General features: G+C 30.4%; 2 protein-coding genes and 1 non-coding gene across 3 annotated transcripts in view; 2 read left to right on the forward strand and 1 right to left on the reverse strand.

Moving 5' to 3' along the window:
* LOC119609905 (sodium- and chloride-dependent glycine transporter 1) overlaps positions 1 to 27985 on the forward strand; it is a 129021-nt gene that overhangs the window by 14132 nt on the left and 86904 nt on the right. The window lies entirely within an intron of this gene.
* LOC119609908 (facilitated trehalose transporter Tret1) lies at positions 1116 to 27665 on the reverse strand. Its single transcript, XM_037964937.1, has 5 exons — positions 27283 to 27665; positions 9298 to 9475; positions 6882 to 7038; positions 6603 to 6811; positions 1116 to 2688 (listed from the first exon to the last, which is right to left on the reverse strand). The coding sequence occupies exons 1-5, from the start codon at positions 27297 to 27299 to the stop codon at positions 1630 to 1632; spliced, it is 1620 nt and encodes a 539-aa protein (XP_037820865.1). The 5' UTR covers positions 27300 to 27665; the 3' UTR covers positions 1116 to 1629.
* Positions 9017 to 9088, forward strand: Trnae-uuc. Its single transcript has one exon. It is a non-coding gene; the product is annotated as a tRNA-Glu (tRNA).

Genomic DNA, 27985 nt, shown 5'->3' on the forward strand with positions numbered 1-27985 from the left:
TCTATAGTCTAGTCTATAGTCTAGTCTATAGTCTAGTCTATAGTCTAGTCTATAGTCTAGTCTATAGTCTAGTCTATAGTCTAGTCTAGTCTATAGTCTAGTCTATAGTCTAGTCTATAGTCTAGTCTATAGTCTAGTCTATAGTCTAGTCTATAGTCTAGTCTATAGTCTAGTCTATAGTCTAGTCTATAGTCTAGTCTATAATCTAGTCTATAGTCTACTCTAGCCTATAGTCTAGTCTATAGTCTAGTCTATAGTCTACTCTAGTCTTAGTTTAGTCTATAGTCCAGTCTATAGTCTAGTCTATAGTCCAGTCTATAGTCTAGTCTATAGTCTAGTCTAATCTATAGTCTAGTCTAGTCTATAGTCTAGTCTATAGTCTAGTCTGTAGTCTAGTCTATAGTCTAGTCTAGTAGTCTATAGTCTAGTCTATAGTCTAGTCTATAGTCTAGTCTATAGTCTAGTCTATAGTCTAGTCTATAGTCTAGTCTATAGTCTAGTCTATAGTCTAGTCTATAGTCTAGTCTATAGTCTAGTTTATAGTCTATAGTCTAGTTTATAGTCTAGTCTATAGTCTAGTCTATAGTCTAGTCTATAGTCTAGTTTATAGTCTAGGCTATAGTCTAGTCTATAGTCTAGTTTATAGTCTAGTCTATAGTCTAGTCTATAGTCTAGTCTATAGTCTAGTCTATAGTCTACTCTAGTCTATAGTCTAGTCTATAGTCTACTCTAGCCTATAGTCTAGTCTATAGTCTAGTCTATAGTCTACTCTAGTCTTAGTCTAGTCTATAGTCTACTCTAGTCTATAGTCTAGTCTATAGTCTACTCTAGTCTTTGTCTAGTCTATAGTCTACTCTAGTCTTAGTCTAGTCTATACACTAGTCTAGTGTATAGCCTAGTCTATAGTCTAGTTATGTTAGTTAGATGGTTGGAACTACCCTATATCGTGGACGAATAAATTGTTGTTGGCAGAGTTATTCAATATCACGACTTTAAAGAGAGTTGTTCTTGCATGATCACCCTACAAACTGTGCGCATTTAAATTTATTTATTTACCTGTGATTATGCTATAATTTCTTTGAGAACTTTCAACAAATTAAAAAAAAAAATAATTCTTTAAAATGTATATCTTATACATATATTTTTTATTTAAGCATAAAATTGTTCCTTAAGTTGAAACCTTAAAACTAAACTATAATTACTTAAAAAAACTACGATTAAAAACTATTATTTCTTGGAATTTAAAAGATCACAAATATTTTCTCATATTGGGTTAAAAACAAAAAAATTAATTTAAATAATAATTAACAAAATAACTATTTGTTAGAATAATTATTTTAAAGCTTAATACACTTTAAAATTTAAAAATTTCTCAACAGATTTCAAATAAATGCTTAAGAAAGAAATCCATGAAAAGGCCCTAGAAGTATAAATTTATTTGGAAAATTTGTGTTTAATAATAACAAAAAGCCTCTTTAAAATCTTCTTTAAAGAAGATTTAAAGAACATTTACACAATTAAGATATAAAGTTAGCCGTTTAATTTAAGAATGACACATTTCGAGGGCTTTCGAGGCCCGATGGCGAGGTTAAAATGGTTTATATACGAATTATTTTGAGGTAGAAATGTCTACGCTTTACTAGCATTATCTTTGGTGGCTACCATCTTATAGCTTTTGTCTCTCTTAAACCACAGCCAATTGTTTTCATTGAAATAGTCTTCGATTTGTTCCAAACTTCTGCCCTTAGTTTCGGGTTGGAAAAGCCACATAAATATCGAAACCACAAAACTGGCTACGGCAAAGATCATGAAAACACCCTTCATTCTAATGGACAAATGGATGAGTGGGAAGGCTTTGGTAAAAGCGAAGAGAGCCACATTCATGGCAGCAAATACAGCGCCGGCAGTACGACCTCTTATTTTAGCGGGGAACAGTTCACCAATCATAATGCCCGGCATTACCATCAGTGAGGTATTGAAGGAAATATAAATGAGTAAACAAACTCCAGCAACTATAACATCAGCTCCTCCCTTGGGCTGACCCTCACGCACAAACATATAAACACTTAAGGTCAAACAGCTAAGACCCGAACCAATACCGGACAATATTAAAATACGACGTCTTCTCACAAACAGCAAAATCACACAGAACATAACGGTGCAAACCATTCTCACTACAGCAGTCCAAATAGCAGCCGCCTTGGTATCGAACTCTGCTCCAAACTCAGATATAATATCAATAGCATAGAATACCACAATAAAGGTACCAGAAGCAATTTGTAAAAATGAAAATACTATAACAATGACTAAAGGTTTAATGGCAACTCTTTGACAGCACAATTTGAATATGTTCTCATTTGTTTTGGTGCTGGCCACTTCCTTATCTAATCTTTCTTTCATTTCATTAATTTCTTTTTGGGCAACAATCTCATTGCCTCTTAGGAATGTTAAAGCTTTATGGGCTTTCTCGGTTTTATTATGTCTCAATAGCCAAGCAGGACTTTCGGGTATAAAGAATATGGCGAGTGCAGCTACAGCGGGTAATATATTGCCACACCAGGCCACACCTCTCCAGTGTAGAGCCGAACCTAGGGCATAAACGATAAGTATACCCATAGAGTAGGAGACAAAGGGAGCGCCAATTAGTAGGCCACGCAAATTTGGTTCAGCAGTTTCGGCAATATAAACCTGGAAGGAAAGAGAAGAGGTGGGATATTAATAACCGTTTTCAAGTTCAGTTCTACATATTATTGTATTTCTAGTCCGATTTCAGTTATCTCCATTTCAGTTTAATTCAGTTCTAGTTTAGTTTTAGTTCAGTTGTAGTTCAGCCCTATTTCATTTCTAAATCAGTTCTTGTATAGTTCCAGTTCAGCTCTAGTTCAGTTCTAATTCATTTCTAGTTAAGTTGTAGTTCAGTTCTAGGTCAGTTCTAGTTCTTGTTAAGTTCTAGTTCAGTTCTAGTTCAGTTCTAGTTTAGTTCTAGTTTAGTTCTAGTTCAGTTCTAGTTCAGTTCTAGTTCAGTTCTAGTTCAGTTCTAGTTCAGTTCTAGTTCAGTTCTAGTTCAGTTCTAGTTCAGTTCTAGTTCAGTTCTAGTTCAGTTCTAGTTCAGTTCTAGTTCAGTTCTAGTTCAGTTCTAGTTCAGTTCTAGTTCAGTTCTAGTTCAGTTCTAGTTCAGTTCTAGTTCAGTTCTAGTTCAGTTCTAGTTCAGTTCTTCTTCAGTTCTAGTTAGTTCTAGTTCAGTTCTAGTTCAGTTCTAGTTCAGTTCTAGTTCAGTTCTAGTTCAGTTCTAGTTCAGTTCTAGTTCAGTTCTAGTTCAGTTCTAGTTCAGTTCTAGTTCAGTTCTAGTTCAGTTCTAGTTCAGTTCTAGTTCAGTTCTAGTTCAGTTCTAGTTCAGTTCTAGTTCAGTTCTAGTTCAGTTCTAGTTCAGTTCTAGTTCAGTTCTAGTTCAGTTCTAGTTCAGTTCTAGTTCAGTTCTAGTTCAGTTCTAGTTTCAGTTCTAGTTCAGTTCTAGTTCAGTTCTAGTTCAGTTCTAGTTCAGTTCTAGTTCAGTTCTAGTTCAGTTCTAGTTCAGTTCTAGTTCAGTTCTAGTTCAGTTCTAGTTCAGTTCTAGTTCAGTTCTAGTTCAGTTCTAGTTCAGTTCTAGTTCAGTTCTAGTTCAGTTCTAGTTCAGTTCTAGTTCAGTTCTAGTTCAGTTCTAGTTCAGTTCTAGTTCAGTTCTAGTTCAGTTCTAGTTCAGTTCTAGTTCAGTTCTAGTTCAGTTCTAGTTCAGTTCTAGTTCAGTTCTAGTTCAGTTCTAGTTCAGTTCTAGTTCAGTTCTAGTTCAGTTCTAGTTCAGTTCTAGTTCAGTTCTAGTTCAGTTCTAGTTCAGTTCTAGTTCAGTTCTAGTTCAGTTCTAGTTCAGTTCTAGTTCAGTTCTAGTTCAGTTCTAGTTCAGTTCTAGTTTAGTTCTAGTTTAGTTCTAGTTCAGTTCTAGTTCAGATCTAGTTCAGTTCTAGTTCAGTTCTAGTTCAGTTCTAGTTCAGTTCTAGTTCAGTTCTAGTTCAGTTCTAGTTCAGTTCTAGTTCAGTTCTAGTTCAGTTCTAGTTCAGTTCTAGTTCAGTTCTAGTTCAGTTCTAGTTCAGTTCTAGTTCAGTTCTAGTTCAGTTCTAGTTTAGTTCTAGTTCAGTTCTAGTTCAGTTCTAGTTCAGTTCTAGTTCAGTTCTAGTTCAGTTCTAGTTCAGTTCTAGTTCAGTTCTAGTTCTAGTTCAGTTCTAGTTCAGTTCTAGTTCAGTTCTAGTTCTAGTTCAGTTCTAGTTCAGTTCTAGTTCTAGTTCAGTTCTAGTTCAGTTCTAGTTCAGTTCTAGTTCAGTTCTAGTTCAGTTCTAGTTCAGTTCTAGTTCAGTTCTAGTTCAGTTCTAGTTCAGTTCTAGTTCAGTTCTAGTTCAGTTCTAGTTTAGTTCTAGTTCAGTTCTAGTTCAATTCTAGTTCAGATCTAGTTCAGTTCTAGTTCAGTTCTAGTTCAGTTCTAGTTTAGTTCTAGTTCAGTTCTAGTTCTAGTTCAGTTCTAGTTCTAGTTCAGTTCTAGTTCAGTTCTAGTTCAGTTCTAGTTCAGTTCTAGTTCAGTTCTAGTTCAGTTCTAGTTCAGTTCTAGTTCAGTTCTAGTTCAGTTCTAGTTCAGTTCTAGTTCAGTTCTAGTTCAGTTCTAGTTCAGTTCTAGTTCAGTTCTAGTTCAGTTCTAGTTCAGTTCTAGTTCAGTTCTAGTTCAGTTCTAGTTCAGTTCTAGTTCAGTTCTAGTTCAGTTCTAGTTCAGTTCTAGTTCAGTTCTAGTTCAGTTCTAGTTCAGTTCTAGTTCAGTTCTAGTTCAGTTCTAGTTCAGTTCTAGTTCAGTTCTAGTTCAGTTCTAGTTAGTTCTAGTTCAGTTCTAGTTCAGTTCTAGTTCAGTTCTAGTTCAGTTCTAGTTCAGTTCTAGTTCAGTTCTAGTTCAGTTCAGTTCTAGTTCAGTTCTAGTTCAGTTCTAGTTCAGTTCTAGTTCAAGTTCAGTTCTAGTTCAGTTCTAGTTCAGTTCTAGTTCAGTTCTTCTTCAGTTGTAGTTCAGTTCTAGTTAAGTTCTAGTTCAGTTCAAGTTCAGTTCTACTCCAGTTCTACTTCAGTTCTAGTTCAGTTTTGGTTCAGTTCTAGTTCAGTTCTAGGTTCTAGTTCAAACCTATTTCAGTTCTAGTTCAGTTTTAGTTCAGTTGTAATTCAGTTCTAGTTCAAAAATATTTATGAAGTCGATAGCAAGAGTGGCATCGCGAAAAAGAGAATTAAAATTAATCACTCACAATAAAAACAAATCAATCACAATTATTAACAAACATCAGGGTTAAACTTTAATATGAACTGAAATCTTATTAAATTGCTGTTCATTTCACTTGTTCTATATAAAAAAAATAAGATAATAGTAAACAAAATTTTAACTATTCATATGTCTAGTTATCACAATGTCTAAGGTTAAAAATCCGGAACTTATTTGCATAAGCAAAATAAAAACAACAAGCAGGCTTTTAACCGCCATATTCTTAAAGCCTCTCTCTACCTCCCTCTTTTAAGAAAAAAGTTCTCACATAAAAAAAATAAACGAAAACAAAAACAAACTAACAAACAAGAGATCGAGAGACAAGACTTAGAAAAAAGTCATGGACATTTTCATAAGATAAAATATCACAATAGAAATCTTTTATAGAAAACAAACTTTAAAGAATCATTATTTACACTATATAATAGTGATATTATTATTGTTGTTATGATTATATGTTTGTTTGTATTTTTTTGTGTTGGATGTCATTTAAGTGACGTTTAAATGATCTAGTTGTGATGTACTATTGTCGGAAGTTTTCAGCTATAGCTAAAGAAATTTCAATTTTGATCTATTTCCATAATAATAGCAACAACAATTGTGCGGAAACTAAATGAAATTTTTGTGCAAATTCTTTAAAAAAAGAGAGACCAGAAATGTGTTTATATTTTTAGTCATTTTTAAATCTTGAACCTGACTCTTAAAAGTTCAAGGTCGTAAGAAATAAATAACACTTCATATTTAATAGAATCACAATAGTGGAAAAATAGTTTAGCAGGTTACTAGAGCATTTTAGTTAAAGTGAATGACCCATATTTGTTCTTTCTTTTTTGTAAATTTATTGGAACTATCATAGTGGAATGGTATACGTGATAAACTAAACATAGTGATAGTAAAAATTATACTATAATTTATAAAAAAACAACATTTTTCTCAAAGAAATAATGATTTTAAAGAAGGTTTCTATGACAGTTTTGACAGATGTCTAAATGCTAATTGTTTTGATTTAAAAAGAAATAGAGGTTTTTGACTTAAGGTAGTTGAAGGTTGGTTGATTGGGGTGTTGTTGATTCTTAGAAGTATTTGTTAAAATAATTATAATTTAGAACGATCTAGAAGAGTAAAAACTTAAAAACTTCTGTTTAATTTATCAGTTCAAACTTCTAAATTCTCGATAAAATCAGAAAATAATTCCTAATTCGCTCAAACTTTCTATTTTTAAAGAAATTCCTTAAATTTCTTTTAAAAATTCTATTTAAATCCTTGATTTCTTATTTCTGCTTACCTGTGCCGGTCCACCCAATATGCCGGTGGCAAAACCACACAATAAACGTCCTATCAACAGCATAGTATAGGATTGTGATAAAGCCAATACACACCAACCGGCGAATAGGGGTAAAACTGAAACCAATAAAGCCGAACGTCTGCCCATATAATCGGCCATGGGTCCCGATAAAAATGAACCAATAGGTGTGGCTAAACTATGGACACTAGCTGTTAAAAGATAAATTAAATAGTTAGATAGAGATTTCTTAAAATTTTAAGCTTTTAATTAGATACTCACCAATCCAAGAACCCATTTCTATATCAATAATAATCTCAGGCGTAGAGTTAGTGGGTATATTATTCGAGGCTGATAGTTGTGGTAATAAAACGGCCGAATAACCAATGGGCATGCCGCAGGCCGCGGATAAAATTAAAACAGCGCAGGTAGAAATAATCTGTAATAAAGGAAAAAGTAAAAGATTTTACTTCACAGAAAAATATATAAAGGAATTACTTAATAAAAGATAAATAAACAAAATTCTTTCTTGTTTTAGCTAAAATTTTGTTGGCGCAACTAAATATTTTAGTTGTACAACTTGTTTTGAATTTGTTTATTAATCAATTGTTTTTTTTGGGTAAAGTTTTTAGTCTTTGTTTAAAATTTTTGTTTTTTATAGTTTTCATATTATATTATTGTGATAAAATTGTGTTTTTAAAAATTATTAAATTACTCAATTATTTGCCACATTCAATAAAATATGATGACCTACTTTTTGCTAACCATTCATAAATAAAAATGCACGTGGCCTTTGGAATTAAATAAGAAAATAAGAACAGTTGCGGGCAGAAATATGTTTAAAATTTGAAAAAGTAAACTATAAGTCAAGATAATAGGATTCTATAAATCGTCCTTCAAACAAACGCCTACTTTGTCAAAAAGTCGACTATTTTGCTCTAAAAAAGCTGAAGTGAATGAGAGCAAGTTACCATTTTCTTGTGAATGCTACTATTCAGCACTTTGACAGAAGTTTAAATAAATAAAGTAAAATTGTTATCATTTCCTAGTGAATGTCACAATTGCATATTGTAGTATAATGCTTTTATTTTATTCATAACTGTTTATTAATTTAACTGCAAGCAATTGTTTACAGTTTTTTCTTTATTTCTTACACAATTTCCACAAACAAAAATTATTAAAATTCTTTCTTTGTTACAAAATATTTAATGCAATTTAAGATTTATTATTTGACTCTGTTCTTTTACAATTTAAAGACCATTCATAGTCTGGACTATAGACTATTCTATAGTCTGGAGTATAGACTATTCTTTAGTCTGGACTATAGACTATTCTATAGTCTGGAGTATAGACTATTTTATAGTCTGGACTATAGACTATTCTATAGTCTGAACTATAGACTATTCTATAGTCTGGACTATAGACTATTCTATAGTCTGGACTATAGACTATTCTATAGTCTGAACTATAGACTATTCTATAGTCTGGACTATACACTATTCTATAGTCTCGACTATACACTATTCTATAGTCTCGACTATACACTATTCTATAGTCTCGACTATACACTATTCTATAGTCTCGACTGTACACTATTCTATAGTCTCGACTATAGACTATTCTATAGTCTCGACTATAGACTATTCTATAGTCTAGACTATAGACTATTCTACAGTCTAGACTATAGACTATTCTACAGTCTAGACTATAGACTACTCTATAGTCTATACTATAAACTATTCCATAGCCTAGACTTTAAACTATAGACTGTTCTATAGACTCGACTATATACTGTTCTATATTCTCAGCTATATACTGTTCCATATTTTCAACTATATACCTACTGTTCAATAGTCTCGACTTCTTCTATAGCCTTGACTATAGACTCTTCTATAGTCCCAACTAGAATGTTCTATAGTCTGGACTATAGACTAGTTTATGTTCTAGACTATAGACTATTTTACTCTAGTCTGGACTACAGATTATTCTGTAGATTATTCCATTGTCCCGACTATAGATTATAAGGACTAGTCTCAAGTCATTTAAAAGTCTACTTTGCCTGAAAAAATTTCTTTAAAATTGTTCTATCTCTTTAACCTTTTTTTTTAATTTCAAATTTATAATAAATCCCATAAAAATATAAAAGGCGTATAATTAAAACAACAACAATTAATTTCATTTTAATTAAAACATGTTTAAAAAAGTCAAAGTATTTGTTTGTAAACAAACACACACACACGCACGCACATCAATTAAAAGAAAAACCAAATAATGCTCTTTGTTTATTATTAAAAGAGAAAGACTATGTAACTGCATTACTCTTAAAACCCCTTATAAACTTAAATATTTTAATTTATTTTTAAACTCTTTAATTCTAACTAAATTCTTTTAGCAAATATGCTCTCCGTTTGAGTATATCCCATATGGTCTAGTGGCTAGGATATCTGGCTTTCACCCAGAAGGCCCGGGTTCGATTCCCGGTATGGGAAGTTTTTTTTTATTTTTTTGATGGTTTAATTTCTATTTATTTTGTAATATTTGTTACCTTTTTTTAATTACAATTTTTTAAGAAATTAATATTTGTTTAATTAGGCAATTACTACATTTGTTTAAAACTTTTTTAGCAAACTTTTTATAGGCCTATTATAGTTTCTATATAAACAATAGAAATTTTTATCAAATTTAGTTTATTACCCACCTGATGATAAATACCACGCATTTCCGTGGTTCTTTTAAGGTTTTTATTATTATTATTGTTGTTGTTGTTGCCATTCGCATTGCTTAACTTTCTTTGCTGATACAAATCTTTTTCATCCGTGGCGGCAACAATTTGATAATTTATTTTTTGCGGCACAAATTTACTGTACTCATCTTCTCTGTAAATAGTTATAAATGAAAAGAAAAAAAAAACAAATTAAACAAATATGTTAATTAATAATTAAACAAATATTTAGAAAAGAATTATAATAAAATGGCAATTGTTAAGAAGACAATGAATACAACGAGATAAAAGTATTAATTGACGGGTTTAATGACTCTGGCAAAGTTTTAGTAAATAATTTATGTTTATTTAGAAGTTTAAATAGATTCACGGGCGGTTTTAATTAAAAAAGTCAATAGAAGGGTAAAGATATCGGAAAAGTTTCTTCCAATAAAAAGAACATGAGACTTTCTTGGGAAGACATAGTATTTTTAAAGGAAAATTAGTGTTTTATAATTAGACTAGACTATAAACTAGACAATAGACTAGACTATAGACTAGACAATAGACTAGACAGTAAACTAGACTATAGACTAGACTATAGACTAGACTATAGACTAGACTATAGACTAGACTATAGACTAGACTATAGACTAGACTATAGACTAGACTAGGACTAGACTATAGACTAGACTATACTAGGACTAGACTATAGGACTAGACTATAGATTAGACTATAGACTAGACTATAGACTAGACTATAGACTAGACTGTAGACTAGACTATAGACTAGACTATAGACTAGATTATAAACTAGACTATACTATAGACTAGACTATAGACTAAGACTATAGACTAGACTAAAACACTAGACTATAGGACTAGACTATAGACTAGACTATAGACTAGACTATAGACTAGACTATAGACTAGACTATAGACTAGACTATAGACTAGACTATAGACTAGCTATAGACTAGACTATAGACTAGACTATAGACTAGACTATAGGACTAGACTATAGACTAGACTATAGACTAGACTATAGACTAGACTATAGACTAGACTATAGACTAGACTATAGACTAGACTATAGACTAGACTATAGACTAGACTATAGACTAGACTATAGACTAGACTATAGACTAGACTATAGACTAGACTATAGACTAGACTATAGGACTATAGACTAGACTATAGACTAGACTATAGACTAGACTATAGACTAGACTATAGACTAGACTATAGACTAGACTATAGACTAGACTATAGACTAGACTATAGACTAGACTATAGACTAGACTATAGACTAGACTATAGACTAGACTATAGACTAGACTATAGACTAGACTATAGACTAGACTATAGACTAGACTATAGACTAGACTATAGACTAGACTATAGACTAGACTATAGACTAGACTATAGACTAGACTATAGACTAGACTATAGACTAGACTGTAGACTAGACTAGACTATAGACTAGACTATAGACTAGATTATAAACTAGACTATACTATAGACTAGACTATAGACTAGATTATAAACTAGACTATACTATAGACTAGACTATAGACTAGACTATAGACTAGACTATAGACTAGACTATAGACTAGACTATAGACTAGACTATAGACTAGACTATAGACTAGACTATAGACTAGACTATAGACTAGACTATAGACTAGACTATAGACTAGACTATAGACTAGACTATAGACTAGACTATAGACTAGACTATAGACTAGACTATAGACTAGACTATAGATTAGACTATAGACTAGACTATAGACTAGACTATAGACTAGACTATAGACTAGACTATAGACTAGACTATAGACGAATAGACTAGACTATAGACTAGACTATAGACTAGACTATAGACTAGACTATAGACTAGACTATAGACTAGACTATAGACTAGACTATAGACTAGACTATAGACTAGACTATAGACTAGACTATAGACTAGACTATAGACTAGACTATAGACTAGACTATAGACTAGACTAGACTAGACTAGACTATAGACTAGACTATAGACTAGACTATAGACTAGACTATAGACTAGACTATAGACTAGACTATAGACTAGACTATAGACTAGACTATAGACTAGACTATAGACTAGACTATAGACTAGACTATAGACTAGACTATAGACTAGACTATAGACTAGACTATAGACTAGACTATAGACTAGACTATAGACTAGACTATAGACTAGACTATAGACTAGACTATAGACTAGACTATAGACTAGACTATAGACTAGACTATAGACTAGACTATAGACTAGACTATAGACTAGACTAGACTAGACCTATAGACTAGACTTATGACTAGACTATAGACAGACTAGAGACGAGACTATAGACTAGACTATGACGAAAGACTAGACTAGACTATAGACTAGACTATAGACTAGACTATAGACTAGACATAGACCTAGACTATAGACTAACGATAGAACTAGACTATAGACTAGACTAGAGACTAGACTAGACGATAGACTACTTAAGAACTAGACTAATAGACTAGACATTAGACTAGACTATAGACTAGACGATAGACTAGACATAGACTAGACTATAGAACTAGACATAGGACTAGACTATAGACTAGACTATAGACTAGACTATAGACTAGACTAAGAGACCTAGACTAATAGACTAGACTATAGACTAGACTATAGACTAGACTATAGCTAGACTATAGACTAGACTAATAGACTAGACTTATTAGACTAGACTATAGACTAGACTATATACTAGACTAGAGACTAGACTATGAACTAGACCTATAGACTAGACTATAGACTAGACTATAGACTAGACTATAGTACTAGACTTATAGACTAGACTATAGACTAGACTATAGACTAGACTATAGACTAGACTATAGACTAGACTATAGACTAGACTATAGACTAGACTATAGACTAGACTATAGACTAGACTATAGACTAGACTATAGACTAGACTATAGACTAGACTATAGACTAGACTAGACTAGACTAGACTAGATAGACTAGACTATAGACTAGACTATAGACTAGACTATAGACTAGACTATAGACTAGATTATAGACTAGACTATAGACTAGACTATAGACTAGACTATGGACTAGACTATAGACTAGACTATAGACTAGACTATAGACTAGACTATAGACTAGACTATAGACTAGACTATAGACTAGACTATAGACTAGACTATAGACTAGACTATAGACTAGACTATAGACTAGACTATAGACTAGACTATAGACTAAACTATAGACACGACCTATACCCTAGACTATACTATAGATATGACTATACCCTAGACTATAGATTTGACAATAGACTAGAATATAGACGAGACAATAAACTAGATTGTTGTATAGACAGGACTATATTGTAAACCATAGCCTAGATTATAGACTAGACTAAACTTTAGACTAGTTTATAGTCTACAATAAACCATCAATAACTTTATTAAGCATTTACGAATATGAGGGTAGATCTTTACCAAAATCATTCATTAGTAAATATTATTGATAACATTAGGAATTTGTTGTATGACTGATTAAATTAAAAAAAAAAAAAAAACAAAAGTTATATTTTTTTAATTGTAATTTCAAGTTCACTTACATACAGATTAAAAAAATAACAAAATGAAAACCAATTAATGTTAGACAACGTGACTTTGACATTGACAGAGACATTTTCATGGTAACAGATAAAGTCTAAGCAGACCACCCTAAGGTGTGGTGAAACGTGGTAAAATTTTCTAAAAGAAATATTTCTTTTAGATTTCTTTATTAATAAATTAAATTTCTATTTTGTTTAATAAACGAAATTTTCAACACAATTTAATTTTTTAATTAAATTTCAATTTATGGCCACACTTTCAATTTCAATATTTTATTATTTAATTGATTTGAATTTCATTATATGACCTGCATTTAAATTTATCTTTTCAAATACTCATGATTTCAATTGTTCCGTTGCGAGAGAGAATTCTATCAATTGCATTTGAATTAAATATTGATGACACAACATAAAAATCAATTGATTGGATTGATTAAAATGCTTGAAAACGCAATTTCGTTACAATTTTTGTTGAGTCATTTAAAGAAAACCATTAATTTTAATAGAAATTATTTTTGGTAGCAAAATATTTTCCTTTTTTTTAAACAATATCAATCAAATTGTTTTTAAATTTTGAGAGATCAACTTTTTGTTGACATTTCTTTGTTTCGAATTCTTTTTTTAATTTCAAGTTGAATTCTAACTGTAGTTTATCAGTTTTTTTATAAAATGATTTGTCATTGTGTTCTACAATTATATTAAAAACTTTCTATATAAAGAAAACTGCTTATTTTTCTTATTTTTGTAAACTACAGTCTAGTCTATAGTCTAGTCTATAGTCTAGTCTAGTCTATAGCTAGTCTATAGTCTAGTCTATAGTCTAGTCTATAGTCTAGTCTATAGTCTAGTCTATAGTCTAGTCTATAGTCTAGTCTATAGTCTAGTCTATAGTCTAGTCTATAGTCTAGTCTATAGTCTAGTCTATAGTCTAGTCTATAGTCTAGTCTATAGTCTAGTCTATAGTCTAGTCTAAGTCTAGTCTATAGTCTAGTCTATAGTCTAGTCTATAGTCTAGTCTATAGTCTAGTCTATAGTCTAGTCTATAGGTCTAGTCTATAGTCTAGTCATAGTCTAGCTATAGTCTAGTCTATAGTCTAGTCTATAGTCTAGTCTATAGTCTAGTCTATAGTCTAGTCTATAGTCTAGTCTATAGTCTAGTCTATAGTCTATAGTCTAGTCTATAGTCTAGTCTATAGTCTAGTCTATAGTCTAGTCTATAGTCTAGTCTATAGTCTAGTCTATAGTCTAGTCTATAGTCTAGTCTATAGTCTAGTCTATAGTCTAGTCTATAGTCTAGTCTATAGTCTAGTCTATAGTCTAGTCTATAGTCTAGTCTATAGTCTAGTCTATAGTCTAGTCTATAGTCTAGTCTATAGTCTAGTCTATAGTCTAGTCTATAGTCTAGTCTATAGTCTAGTCTATAGTCTAGTCTATAGTCTAGTCTATAGTCTAGTCTATAGTCTAGTCTATAGTCTAGTCTATAGTCTAGTCTATAGTCTAGTCTATAGTCTAGTCTATAGTCTAGTCTGTAGTCTAGTCTATAGTCTAGTCTATAGTCTAGTCTATAGTCTAGTCTATAGTCTAGTCTATAGTCTAGTCTATAGTCTAGTCTATAGTCTATCCTATAGTCTAGTCTATAGTCTAGTCTATACCCTAGTCTATAATCTAGTCTATAGTCTAGTCTATAGTCTAGTCTATAGTCAAGTCTATAGTCTAGTCTATTATCAAGTCTATAGTCTAGTATATAGTCTAGTCTATAGTCTAGTCTATAGTTTGGCCTATAGTGTTATTCATTCAATATTGCAGCCGTCTTAATAGGCCTCAGTGTATGTTGCTGAACATTTCATTCATAAATAACTCAACATTTGTGTTACTACTTTGGCAAAGTAAGAAATAATTTGTTTAAAAAAATATATAGAGAATTAATAAATTGTGATAACAATAGCAAAAACAATAGAAAACGCATGTTTTTATCAACAACAAAATTTATTATTAATTGTTATTAAACGTCTAGAATAGCTAAAAATAATGAACACAAGTTGAATAAGTAGAAATTTTTGCACAAATCGAAAAAAAAAAACTTTAAAACAATAGATCGGTTTTTTTCTAAGCAATGAACTTTTGTTTTCAATATTTATTTATAGATTTTAATTGTAGTTTAATATTAACATTAAAAGATTTGTATTGTTTTCTTTTTAAAAACGCAATACAATTAAGGTTTTATTGAAAATTGATTTCAATATTTGTATTTAATTGAAGGTTTATTCAGTTGATTTCTATTTGTTATAAATTGTTTGAAATAATAAGTTTCTTTTTGTGTGTTTTAAATGGGAAAGAACAAGGTAATTAAATAATTAATTTTTTTAGAAAATTTAAATAAATATTTCATTATCAGCTGGTGGTTATTCTCATTGTTTAATATTAGGTTAATAACTTGTGATTAAAGGTCTCTTGAGGTCATCTATGTCTAGTTGAGATTCATTAGAATTTTTTTTTTAATTTTAAACAAAATTCAAAACAATTTTCGCGAAATTGTTTAGAAGCAGAGTAATTTATGAATCGTTTATGTCTTTTGAGTTCCTAGGTTCTTTTTTTAAGAGAAAACTCATTGTGACGTTTTCTTTTTTTTTCTTTTTGTTTGGGGACACATGTTTAAATATATGTATATTTTTGCAAACATAAGTTCTTCACATTCATACAATAACAACTAAATAACAAAAAAAAAAAAAAAAAAATTATAAAAAATTTCGCTTTTTTGCGTAAAAAATTTGCTGCATCTATTTATTAGTGATTTACTTAGAATTTATATACAAACAAACCGAAAAAAGAAAAGTAGACCGGCAAAAAAACCTAAAAAAATATCAAAACAAACACACATTTTTGTTTGCTTAGTGATAAACATTAAAGTATGAAATGAGAAACACTAAACAGGAGCTACAAGCTAAAACGAATTCAAGCGTTCTCTTCAATATCAAAAAAATTTTACAAATTTCTTCGAAATTCGAAAAATTTCCTCCACAAATCTTAAAAAATTTTATAAAACCTAACAATTTTAGTTCAAAATACCAATATATATAATACCAAAATATATATAGTCTAGTCTATAGTCTAGTCTATAGTATAGTCTAGTCTAGTCTATAGTATAGTCTAGTCTATAGTATAGTCTATAGTCTAGTCTATAGTATAGTCTAGTCTAGTCTATAGTCTAGTATAGTCTAGTCTATAGTCTAGTCTATAGTCTAGTCTATAGTCTAGTCTATAGTCTAGTATATAGTCTAGTCTAGTCTATAGTCTAGTCTATAGTCTATTCTATAGTCGAGTCTATAATTTAGTCTATAATTTAGTCTATAGTCTAGTCTACAGTCTAGTCTATAGTCTAGTCTATAGTCTAGTCTATAGTCTAGTCTAGTCTATAGTCTAGTCTAGTCTATAGTCTAGTCTAGTCTATAGTCTAGTCCATAGTCTAGTCTATAGTCTAGTCTATAGTCTAGTCTATAGTCTAGTCTATAGTCTAGTCTATAGTCTAGTATATAGTCTAGTCTATAGTCTAGTCTATAGTCTAGTCTATAGTCTATTCTATAGTCGAGTCTATAATTTAGTCTATAATTTAGTCTATAATTTAGTCTATAGTCTAGTCTACAGTCTAGTCTATAGTCTAGTCTAGTCTATAGTCTAGTCTATAGTCTAGTCTATAGTCTAGTCTAGTCTATAGTCTAGTCTAGTCTATAGTCTAGTCTAGTCTATAGTCTAGTCCATAGTCTAGTCTATAGTCTAGTCTATAGTCTAGTCTATAGTCTAGTCTATAGTCTAGTATATAGTCTAGTCTATAGTCTATAGTCTAGTCTATAGTCTAGTCTATAGTCTATTCTATAGTCGAGTCTATAATTTAGTCTATAATTTAGTCTATAATTTAGTCTATAGTCTAGTCTACAGTCTAGTCTATAGTCTAGTCTATAGTCTAGTCTATAGTCTAGTCTATAGTCTAGTCTATAGTCTAGTCTATAGTCTAGTCTATAGTCTAGTCTATAGTCTATTCTATAGTCAAGTCTATAATTTAGTCTATAATTTAGTCTATAGTCTAGTCTATAGTCTAGTGTATAGTCTAGTGTATAGTCTAGTCTATAGTCTAGTCCATAGTCTAGTCTATAGTCTAGTCTATAGTCTAGTCTATAGTCTAGTCTATAGTCTAGTATATAGTCTAGTCTATAGTCTAGTCTATAGTCTATTCTATAGTCAAGTCTATAATTTAGTCTATAATTTAGTCTATAGTCTAGTCTACAGTCTAGTCTATAGTCTAGTCTATAGTCTAGTCTATAGTCTAGTCTATAATTTTGTCTATAGTCTAGTCTATAGTCTAGTCTATAGTCTAGTCTATAGTCTAGTCTATAGTCTAGTCTATAGTCTAGTCTATAGTCTAGTCTATAGTCTAGTCCAAAGTCTAGTCTATAGTCTAGTCTATAGTCTAGTCTATAGTCTAGTCCATAGTCTAGTCTATAGTCTAGTCTATAGTCTAGTCCATAGTCTAGTCTATAGTCTAGTCTATAGTCTAGTCTATAGTCTAGTATAAAGTCTAGTCTATAGTCTAGTCTATAGTCTAGTCTACAGTCTAGTCGGTAGTCTAGTCTATAGTCTAGTGTATAGTCTAGTGTATAGTCTACTCTATAGTCTAGTCTATAGCCTAGTCTATAGTCTAGTCTATAGTCTAGTCTATAGTCTAGTCTATAGTCTAGTCTATAGTCTAGTCCATAGTCTAGTCTATAGTCTAGTCTATAGTCTAGTCTATAGTCTAGTCTATAGTCTAGTCTATAGTCTAGTCTATAGTCTAGTCTATAGTCTAGTCTATAGTCTAGTCTATAGTCTAGTCTATAGTCTAGTCTATAGTCTAGTCTATAGTCTAGTCTATAGTCTAGTCTATAGTCTAGTCTATAGTCTAGTCTATAGTCTAGTCTATAGTCTAGTCTATAGTCTAGTCTATAGTCTAGTCTATAGTCTAGTCTATAGTCTAGTCTATAGTCTAGTCTATAGTCTAGTCTATAGTCTAGTCTATAGTCTAGTCTATAGTCTAGTCTGTAGTCTAGTCTATAGTCTAGTCTATAGTCTAGTCTATAGTCTATTCTATAGTCTAGTCTATAGTCTAGTCTATAGTCTAGTCTAGTCTATAGTCTAGTCTAGTCTAGTCTATAGTCTAGTCTAGTCTATAGTCTAGTCTATAGTCTAGTCTAGTTTATAGTCTAGTCTAGTCTATAGTCTAGTCTAGTCTAGTCTATAGTCTAGTCTATAGTCAAGTCTATAGTCTAGTCTATAGTCTAGTCTATAGTCTAGTATATAGTCTAGTCTATAGTCTAGTCTATAGTCTAGTCTATAGTCTAGTCTATAGTCTAGTCTATAGTCTAGTCTATAGTCTAGTCTATATTCTAGTCTATAGTCTAGTCTATAGTCTAGTCTATAGTCTAGTCTATAGTCTAGTCTATAGTCTAGTCTATAGTCTTGTCTATAGTCTAGTCTATAGTCTAGTCTATAGTCTAGTCTATAGTCTAGTCTATAGTCTAGTCTATAGTCTAGTCTATAGTCTAGTCTATAGTCCAGTCTATAGTCTGGTATATAATCTAGTCTACAGTCTAATCTATAATCTAGTCTATAGTCTAGTCTATAGTCTAGTCTATAGTCTAGTCTAATGTCTAGTCTATTGTCTAGTCTATAGTTTAGTCTAATCTATAGTCTAGTCTATAGTATAGTCTAATCTATAGTCTAGTCTATAGTATAGTCGAATCTATAGCCTAGTCTATAGTATAGTCGAATCTATAGTCTAGTCTATAGTTTTTATATTCTTTATAAATTTTTTATTCAAATTCATTTTGTCTAGTATCCACTGTTGACTTAAACTAGTTGCTACTAAATACTTCTAATATTTACCACAAAAATAATCTTATACTTAATCAAAACATTATTGGTTGATAAATTATAACGTCATAATTAGTCGAGGGGAAAAATAAACACTTCTAAAAATGTCTGTCTTAATTTATTATTATTTTATAATAAAGAAAAAAACATCAAAATTTGAGTGAGTATTTTGGTAGCTGGGTTGGTTTGTTTGTTTTTGTTTTTTTTTTTTTTTTTTTTTTTGCAAAGTCATAAAATAATTAGAACTGCTGATCGTCAATGATTGATTTTAAAAGTAATTGAACATTTTCAAAACGCCATCATGAAATTTAACTTTTTGTTGGAATTTAATACATAGTGTAATTAATTCTGTGATTTTTTTTAACAAATTACAATTTGTTTGTTATTAGCTTTAAAAAAACAATCTGATAACAGTTTTTGCCAAATTTCAGTTTCTAATTAAGAAACTATTTATTGCAAAGTTTTCCATTTGGCAACAATTATTAGATTAAAAAACTACAAAAATTTGTCTGAAACATATATTTGCTTGTGTCAACATAATAACCACGTTTTTTTTTTTAAGTACAAACAAAGACTATAAAAAATTATACCAATTATTAATTTATCACCATTACAAAGTTGCAAGATAACACCAAATGTTAATTAGTAATCAACTGTCTCTCTCTCTCTGTCACTTAAAACTTAGGGTTTGCCCTGATCATAAACTTATTTAGACTTTGGAAATTTTGCCCAATAACAACATAAACGTCATTTGAAATCCACTTATAAGGGTGGGGTATACATATGTATGTGTTTATTTCAGGGACAGAAAATAATGATTATTCTTAAAATTTAAAACAAAAAAATCAAATACAAGGATTAAGAGTATAATTTAATTGAATATACCATTTGTTTTCTCTAAAGATGCATTATCGGTTAAAACAATGATTTTTATTTTTTAAGTTTTATTTAAAAAACTTAATTTTAATTATTTTTCTTTGAGTTTTATATATTACTCAGAAAATAATAATTTTTCTTAAGTTTTATTTTTTTGTTCAAATCATAACGATTATTTTTGCTTTTTATATTTTTCATTGAAAAATAAAAATCAATTTTAAGTTTAATTTTTTAACTTGAAAAATAAAAATTATTCTTGAGTTTAATTTTATTTTTTCAAAAATAAAACTCAATATGAAAACATTTTCTTATATAAAATGTTTAGAGAAATTACTTTTTACAATACTACATGTAAATTTTAAGCTTTTCTTAAGACATTTTGAAAAAAAGGGTAAGTATGAATTTTAACTCTTCACTATCTAAAACGCATAGCTATGATAACCCTTTCACGTATACGGGACACCGCGGTTTGGTTTTGTGCGTGAAAGGGATAATATTGATATGTATAAAATGTTCAATATGGAATATGTGCGTCCAATATAAGGTTTAGTTTCCAATTCGAATTTTTATGTATATTTTGTCATTTCGTTTGTAACTCATCGTAGTCGTAGACTCACAAAAGTTCATACATACATATATTCTGGGTCCTTATAATATTCTAAGACGATCTAGTCAAATACGAACGTCTGTCTGTTGGATGCACTGTATAGTGCAAACGGGAAAAGCAAGTATGCTTCCAGAATAAATTTTGAACTCTTATAAATATATTTATTATATTGCAATTGTAATCAAATAATATCCAAGAGTATAAGCATTTCGAAATCACATGTAAAATGTCTGATTTGAAAAGTTGAAAAAGTTAGTTTAACGCAGAGTTCGGTACATAAATCCCTTAAAAGGTACTCTTTCGAAAACCGCCCTAATGCTCACATTATTCTGATATATGATAAGTACTGTGTGATCCAATAAGTGAGTTAATCGTAATAAAGAATTCCGAATAGATCGATACACAATCATCTTCTTAAGACCTCCTTCCAAATTCACTTTAAGATTCGGCTTGCACGAATATAACACAACTACTTCTTTATAATGTTATAATAACATTTTAATCAAAATTTCATTTATATTTGTAAGAATATATTTTCATATTAAGTTTTATTTTTGAAGAAAATAATATAAAACTCAAGAATAACTTTTATTTTTCAAACAAAAATATAAAACTTAAAAATAATTTTTATTTTTCAATGTAAAAATAAAACTCAAAAGTAATAATTATTTTTTGAACAAAAAATAAGAATCAAGAAATAAGTTTTATTTTTGAACAAAAAAAATAAAACTTAACAATAAGTTTTATTTTTGAGGAAAAAAATTTTTGCTTGAAAAATAATTATTAAATTTTAAGTTTTATAATATAATTTAAACAGTTACTGTCTCTGGTTTATTTCTAGGATCTTATCATATGATAATAAACAATGGTGCCACTTAAAAATTTCTCCATACAAGTTATCGATAAGTTATCAATATGAAACCGATTTGATTTTGAAATTTTTGGCAAAAAAAATTATTGAGTACAGAGCAAGTTATGCGTAAACAATATGAAGATTTTATATAAGGCCACTTAAGGGCCCTTCACACGGTCACACTTTACGTACGACAAGTCTAATGAAAAAGTAAAATGAAATTCCATCCGTATGACAAAAAAGAGAATAAAAGTTGTATGATTTATATTTTTTGTGTTTACACTATTGGTATAAAACAATAACAAAGTAAGATGGAACAGCTGTTTCACTTTTTTTGTATGTGTTTACATAAAAATACATCCCTGATCTAATGCGACTTGCTTGTTTTTTGAATCATTTCAAAAAATGAAGAGAGCCATACGATTGTCAAATTTTCCATCCGTATTTTCTCTCAATGTGTGATGGTTTCATTACATATTGCGTTTAGACGATCCCATCCGTTCTCTTCTACACAAAATTTTGACAGATCATATTACTTGTGTGCTCGTGTGAAGGGGGCTTTACTAATTATAAATTATTTAACCGAAAAGTAATAAATATAATTGCTTTAAGTTTGGCAGTACTCGTCATAGAGTAAATACCCATTTTTTATGACAATTTAATGAGAATTTTGATAGACAAATTGAAATGTGCTGCGGTTATTAACAGTTAAGAGTTTTAATATAGTTCATTTCAGAATGTAATTGGTAATAAATGTATATTAGTTTAAAACTAGTCACGTGATTGATTGGTGAACTAGAAAAGAAGTAGAACAGAATTAAAACAGAACTAGAAATGAAGTAAAACAGAACTAGAACAGAACTAGAACAGAACTAGAACAGAACTAGAACAGAACTAGAACAGAACTAGAACAGAACTAGAACAGAACTAGAACAGAACTAGAACAGAACTAGAACAGAACTAGAACAGAACTTGAACAGAACTAGAAAAGAACTTGAACAGAACTAGAACAGAACTAGAACAAAACTAGAACTGAACTAGAACTGAACTAGAATTGAACTAAAACTGAACTAGAACTGAACTAGAATTGAACTAGAACTGAACTAAACTGAACTAAACTGAACTAGAACAGAACTAGAACAGAACTAGAACAGAACTAGAACAGAACTAGAACAGAACTAGAACAGAACTAGAACAGAACTAGAACAGAACTAGAACAGAACTAGAACAGAACTAGAACAGAACTAGAACAGAACTAGAACAGAACTAGAACAGAACTAGAACAGAACTAGAACAGAACTAGAACAGAACTAGAACAGAACTAGAACAGAACTAGAACAGAACTAGAACAGAACTAGAACAGAACTAGAACAGAACTAGAACAGAACTAGAACAGAACTAGAACAGAACTAGAACAGAACTAGAACAGAACTAGAACAGAACTAGAACAGAACTAGAACAGAACTAGAACAGAACTAGAACAGAACTAGAACAGAACTAGAACAGAACTTGAATAGAACTAGAACAGTAACTAGAACAGTAACTAGAACAGAACTAGAACAGAACTAGAACAAAACTAGAACAAAACTAGAACAAACTAGAACTGAACTAGAACTGAACTAGAACAGAACTAGAACTGAACTAGAACTGAACTAGAACTGAACTAGAACTGAACTAGAACTGAACTAGAACTGAACTAGAACTGAACTAGAACTGAACTAGAACTGAACTAGAACTGAACTAGAACTGAACTAGAACTGAACTAGAACTGAACTAGAACTGAACTAGAACTGAACTAGAACTGAACTAGAACTGAACTAGAACTGAACTAGAACTGAACTAGAACTGAACTAGAACTGAACTAGAACTGAACTAGAACTGAACTAGAACTGAACTAGAACTGAACTAGAACTGAACTAGAACTGAACTAGAACTGAACTAGAACTGAACTAGAACTGAACTAGAACTGAACTAGAACTGAACTAGAACTGAACTAGAACTGAACTAGAACTGAACTAGAACTGAACTAGAACAGAACTAGAACAGAACTAGAACAGAACTAGAACTGAACTAGAACAGAACTAGAACAGAACTAGAACAGAACTAGAACAGAACTAGAACAGAACTAGAACAGAACTAGAACAGAACTAGAACAGAACTAGAACAGAACTAGAACAGAACTAGAACAGAACTAGAACAGAACTAGAACAGAACTAGAACAGAACTAGAACAGAACTAGAACAGAACTAGAACAGAACTAGAACAGAACTAGAACAGAACTAGAACAGAACTAGAAATGAACTAGAACAGAACTAGAACAGAACTAGAACAGAACTAGAACTAGAACTAGAACAGAACTAGAACAGAACTAGAACAGAACTAGAACAGAACTAGAACAGAACTAGAACAGAACTAGAACAGAACTAGAACAGAACTAGAACTGAACTAGAACTGAACTAGAACTGAACTAGAACTGAACTAGAACTGCACTAGAACTGAACTAGAACTGAACTAGAACTGAACTAGAACTGAACTAGAACTGAACTAGAACTAGAACATAACTAGAACTAAACTACAACTGAACTATAAATCGGCGACAATTGAACTCATTGCATTTTAATTAACTTTTTCGTGATTTTGTCTAACTGTTTAAATACATTTTTTCATTTTAAATAGTTTTTATTCACTTTTAGTTGTTTTTTACTTGTGCCAATCTCTGTTTGATTTAATTGTTGTATTTATAATTTTATTTTATTTTTTTTAATGCAACTAGTGTAGTACTTGTAGATTGTTGCTTCGAATATGGTATTTTTTTGTATTGTTTGTTAATTCTTCAATGACTTGCCAATTTTTTGTGTGTTTTTTTTATTCAATATTTATTTAGTCGATTTTTTAATATTATCAGTTTGCTGAATTTGTTATTGTAATTCAGTGTGTATATTTTATAAAATAATAGGAATCGGTCTTTTTTCTTATTATATAAAACACTTAAGGGTGATAGATTAGAATAAAGACGTAATATGTGGGGCCCTTCAAAATGGGGACGGTGATTGGATTATTAGAAAAGAAAATGAGGTAAAGTTTTTTTTTTTTATAAAAAAAACAAGATAATTGTTAATTAGTTTAAAGTAAAGTAAACCAATTTAAGAATTATAACAAGATATTTTACACATATGGACTAGACTATAGACTAACCTATAGACTAGAGTATAAACTAGACTACTAGACTATTGCCTAGATTATCGAATACACTATAGACTAAACTATATACTATAGACTAGACCATAGACTAGATTTTAGACTAGAGTATAGACTATAGACTAGAATATAAACAATATTATGGGCTAGAATATAAACCAGACTATAGGTTATACTATAAATTAGACTATAGACTAGACAGTAGACTAGACTATAGAACAGCCTATAGAACTGTATAGATTGTAGAATAGACTAATCACTAGTCAATAGGCTAGACTGTAGACTATACTATAGAGCAGACTATGGGCTAGACTATAAACAAACTATAGACTAGAAAATAGACTGTACTATATATTAGACTGTAGTTTGGACTATAGACTGGACTATAGACTAGACTGAAGACTAGACTGTAGACGAGACTATAGATTGGATTATATCCTAGCCTGTAGACTAAACAGTAGACTAAACTATAGACTAGTTCAGTTCTAGTTAAATTCTAGTTCAGTTCAAGTTCACTCCTAGTTCAGTTCTAGTTCAGTTCTAGTTCAGTTCTAGTTCAGTTCTAGTTCAGTTCTAGTTCAGTTCTAGTTCAGTTCTAGTTCAGTTCTAGTTCAGTTCTAGTTCAGTTCTAGTTCAGTTCTAGTTCAGTTCTAGTTCAGTTCTAGTTCAGTTCTAGTTCAGTTCTAGTTCAGTTCTAGTTCAGTTCTAGTTCAGTTCTAGTTCAGTTCTAGTTCAGTTCTAGTTCAGTTCTAGTTCAGTTCTAGTTCAGTTCTAGTTCAGTTCTAGTTCAGTTCTAGTTCAGTTCTAGTTCAGTTCTAGTTCAGTTCTAGTTCAGTTCTAGTTCAGTTCTAGTTCAGTTCTAGTTCAGTTCTAGTTCAGTTCTAGTTCAGTTCTAGTTCAGTTCTAGTTCAGTTCTAGTTCAGTTCTAGTTCAGTTCTAGTTCAGTTCTAGTTCAGTTCTAGTTCAATTCTAGTTCAGTTCTAGTTCAGTTCTAGTTCAGTTCTAGTTCAGTTCTAGTTCAGTTCTAGTTCAGTTCTTGTTCAGTTCTAGTTCAGTTCTGGTTCAGTTCTAGTTCTAGTTCTAGTTCAGTTCTAGTTCAGTTCTAGTTCAGTTCTAGTTCAGTTCTAGTTCAGTTCTAGTTCAGTTTTGTTCAGTTCTAGTTCAGTTCTGGTTCAGTTCTAGTTCAGTTCTAGTTCAGTTCTAGTTCAGTTCTAGTTCAGTTCTAGTTCAGTTCTAGTTCAGTTCTAGTTCAGTTCTAGTTCAGTTCTAGTTCATTCTAGTTCAGTTCTAGTTCAGTTCTAGTCAGTTCTAGTTCAGTTCTAGTTCAGTTCTAGTTCAGTTCTAGTTCAGTTCTAGTTCAGTTCTAGTTCAGTTCTAGTTCAGTTCTAGTTCAGTTCTAGTTCAGTTCTAGTTCAGTTCTAGTTCAGTTCTAGTTCAGTTCTAGTTCAGTTCTAGTTCAGTTCTAGTTCAGTTCTAGTTCAGTTCTAGTTCAGTTCTAGTTCAGTTCTAGTTCAGTTCTAGTTCAGTTCTAGTTCAGTTCTAGTTCAGTTCTAGTTCAGTTCTAGTTCAGTTCTAGTTCAGTTCTAGTTCAGTTCTAGTTCAGTTCTAGTTCAGTTCTAGTTCAGTTCTAGTTCAGTTCTAGTTCAGTTCTAGTTCAGTTCTAGTTCAGTTCTAGTTCAGTTCTAGTTCAGTTCTAGTTCAGTTCTAGTTCAGTTCTAGTTCAGTTCTAGTTCAGTTCTAGTTCAGTTCTAGTTCAGTTCTAGTTCAGTTCTAGTTCAGTTCTATCTAGTTCAGTTCTAGTTCAGTTCTAGTAGTTCTAGTTCTAGTCAGTTCTAGTTAGTTTTAGTTCAGTTCAGTTAGACTATAGTCGAGAATATAGGATTATAGACTAGACAATGGACTACACAATATACTAGACTACAGACTATACTATAGACTAAACAATAGACTAGACTATACTATAGAATAGACTGGACTTTGGACTAGACTATACTATAGACTTTACTATAGACTGGACTACAGACTAGACTATAGACTGAACTATAGGCTAGACTATAGACTAAACTATATATACTATCTAGCTAACTAATCATTTTCTATTTCATTTCTAAAGTGTTTGAGAATTATAATTAAATTTTTGTCTAATGAGTTTAATAAAGGTCTCATTAACCTATTAAACCTTAAAACACGTGTAAATATAATTTCAAATTTCACAAAAAACCACAGATCTTAGACTTAAAAACGCAAATATAATACTTGTAATAAAATATTATTTTTTTATTAAAAACCTTTTATTTGTTTTTGATTTTATAAATTTTTATAACAAGTATTTTGTTTAAAACATTTTTATAAATGTTAAGCAAATAAATTCATTCGCAATTATAATAAAAAACAAAGAAATTAAATGACACATTCACTGTGACTGTAAAAAAAAAACTGAAAGCAGACTATGGACAAGGGAGGCCTACGAGGGCGAAACATATTTTAAATTATTAGTTGTAACAGAAATTGACATTATTTAATGATTAATAAATAAGCTTTGTAGTATTATGTAAAATGAAATAATAATTATTTATTAAATTGAAAGAAGTAGATATAAAGTGGCCAAGGGTAGAGAAAAAAGGTTGCCTTTTTGCCGGGAAAACAAAAACCAGTCATTCGCAACAAAGAAATTTTATTCAACAGTTGCAACCATCACTGAAACAGTCACCATTTGGGGCCTTTGTAATAAAATTACAAACAGCAGACTGTTGCAAGAAAAATAAACTCTTTGTCTCGTTGCTATTTCACCGAAAGCCCTTTTTGGCACTTTTTTTATTAAAAGAAAATTGACAACAATTTAGGAAGTCTTTTTATATATAAAACAGGTGTTTTAATAGTTTCTTTAGTTTAAAATTTATTACAAAATTTACCTGTTGTCTGTAGACATGTTGAATGTTATTTTTGCTTAAAAATTTTTTTGGGAAGTTTTATCAAAAAAAAGTTAATTAAAATTCAGCAAATGTTTTAATTTCTTTAGCACTATAAAATATTGCACATATTACTACAAATTCAAAATTTTTGTTTAAATTTGGTTATTTTTATAAAAAATATTTAAATTCTTAATAAGTTTTCTTTTAAAGAAAATTTTTATGTTTTGTTAACAGGTTTTTTTATTAATAATTTTTTTTTTGTTAACTTTATTTCAACTTCAAAACCGGATTTTTTTTTTAAATTTTATGCACTTTTGTTTCCTTTTTCTTCTTCTAATATTTTAATTTTTACTCTTTTCTCAGTCACTTGTTTAGCTTAAACTGCCATAAAATTTGTAAATGTTGCGGTATTTATGGTTATTTTTTTATTTTTTGCAATGTCTTCAATACAATCACTCACTCACGCTCACTTTTGCTCTTTTTTCAATTATCCATTAATAATAATGCTCCTCTCTCTCTCTTAAGCACTTGAACTTGAAAACTAAATAAAGATCAGCTGTTTAGTTAGAGAGCAACTGGTAGCAAGAGTTAGCTATAAATTACTATATTAACGGTTTTCTCTCTTTTATTTAAAGTTTCCCTAGAAAAGCTCATTAAAAAATAAACAGTTTTAAAAGAGTAATTTTTTTATATATGTATACGT

The sequence above is a fragment of the Lucilia sericata genome, unplaced genomic scaffold (genome assembly GCF_015586225.1).
Source record: "Lucilia sericata isolate MDLA Ls3-8-SP2 unplaced genomic scaffold, ASM1558622v1 Contig001083F_arrow, whole genome shotgun sequence".
Lineage (NCBI taxonomy): Eukaryota > Metazoa > Arthropoda > Insecta > Diptera > Calliphoridae > Lucilia > Lucilia sericata.

What these genes read in the sequence shown, in the direction of transcription:
- LOC119609908 (XM_037964937.1), bottom strand. An exon ending in TGCGTGGTATTTATCATCAG is followed by an intron (nt 7,039 to 9,297) that starts GTGGGTAATAAA and finishes CCTTTATTACAG; the next exon opens with ATTATTTCTACCTGCGCTGT. An exon ending in AGAAATGGGTTCTTGGATTG is followed by an intron (nt 6,812 to 6,881) that starts GTGAGTATCTAA and finishes ATCTTTTAACAG; the next exon opens with CTAGTGTCCATAGTTTAGCC.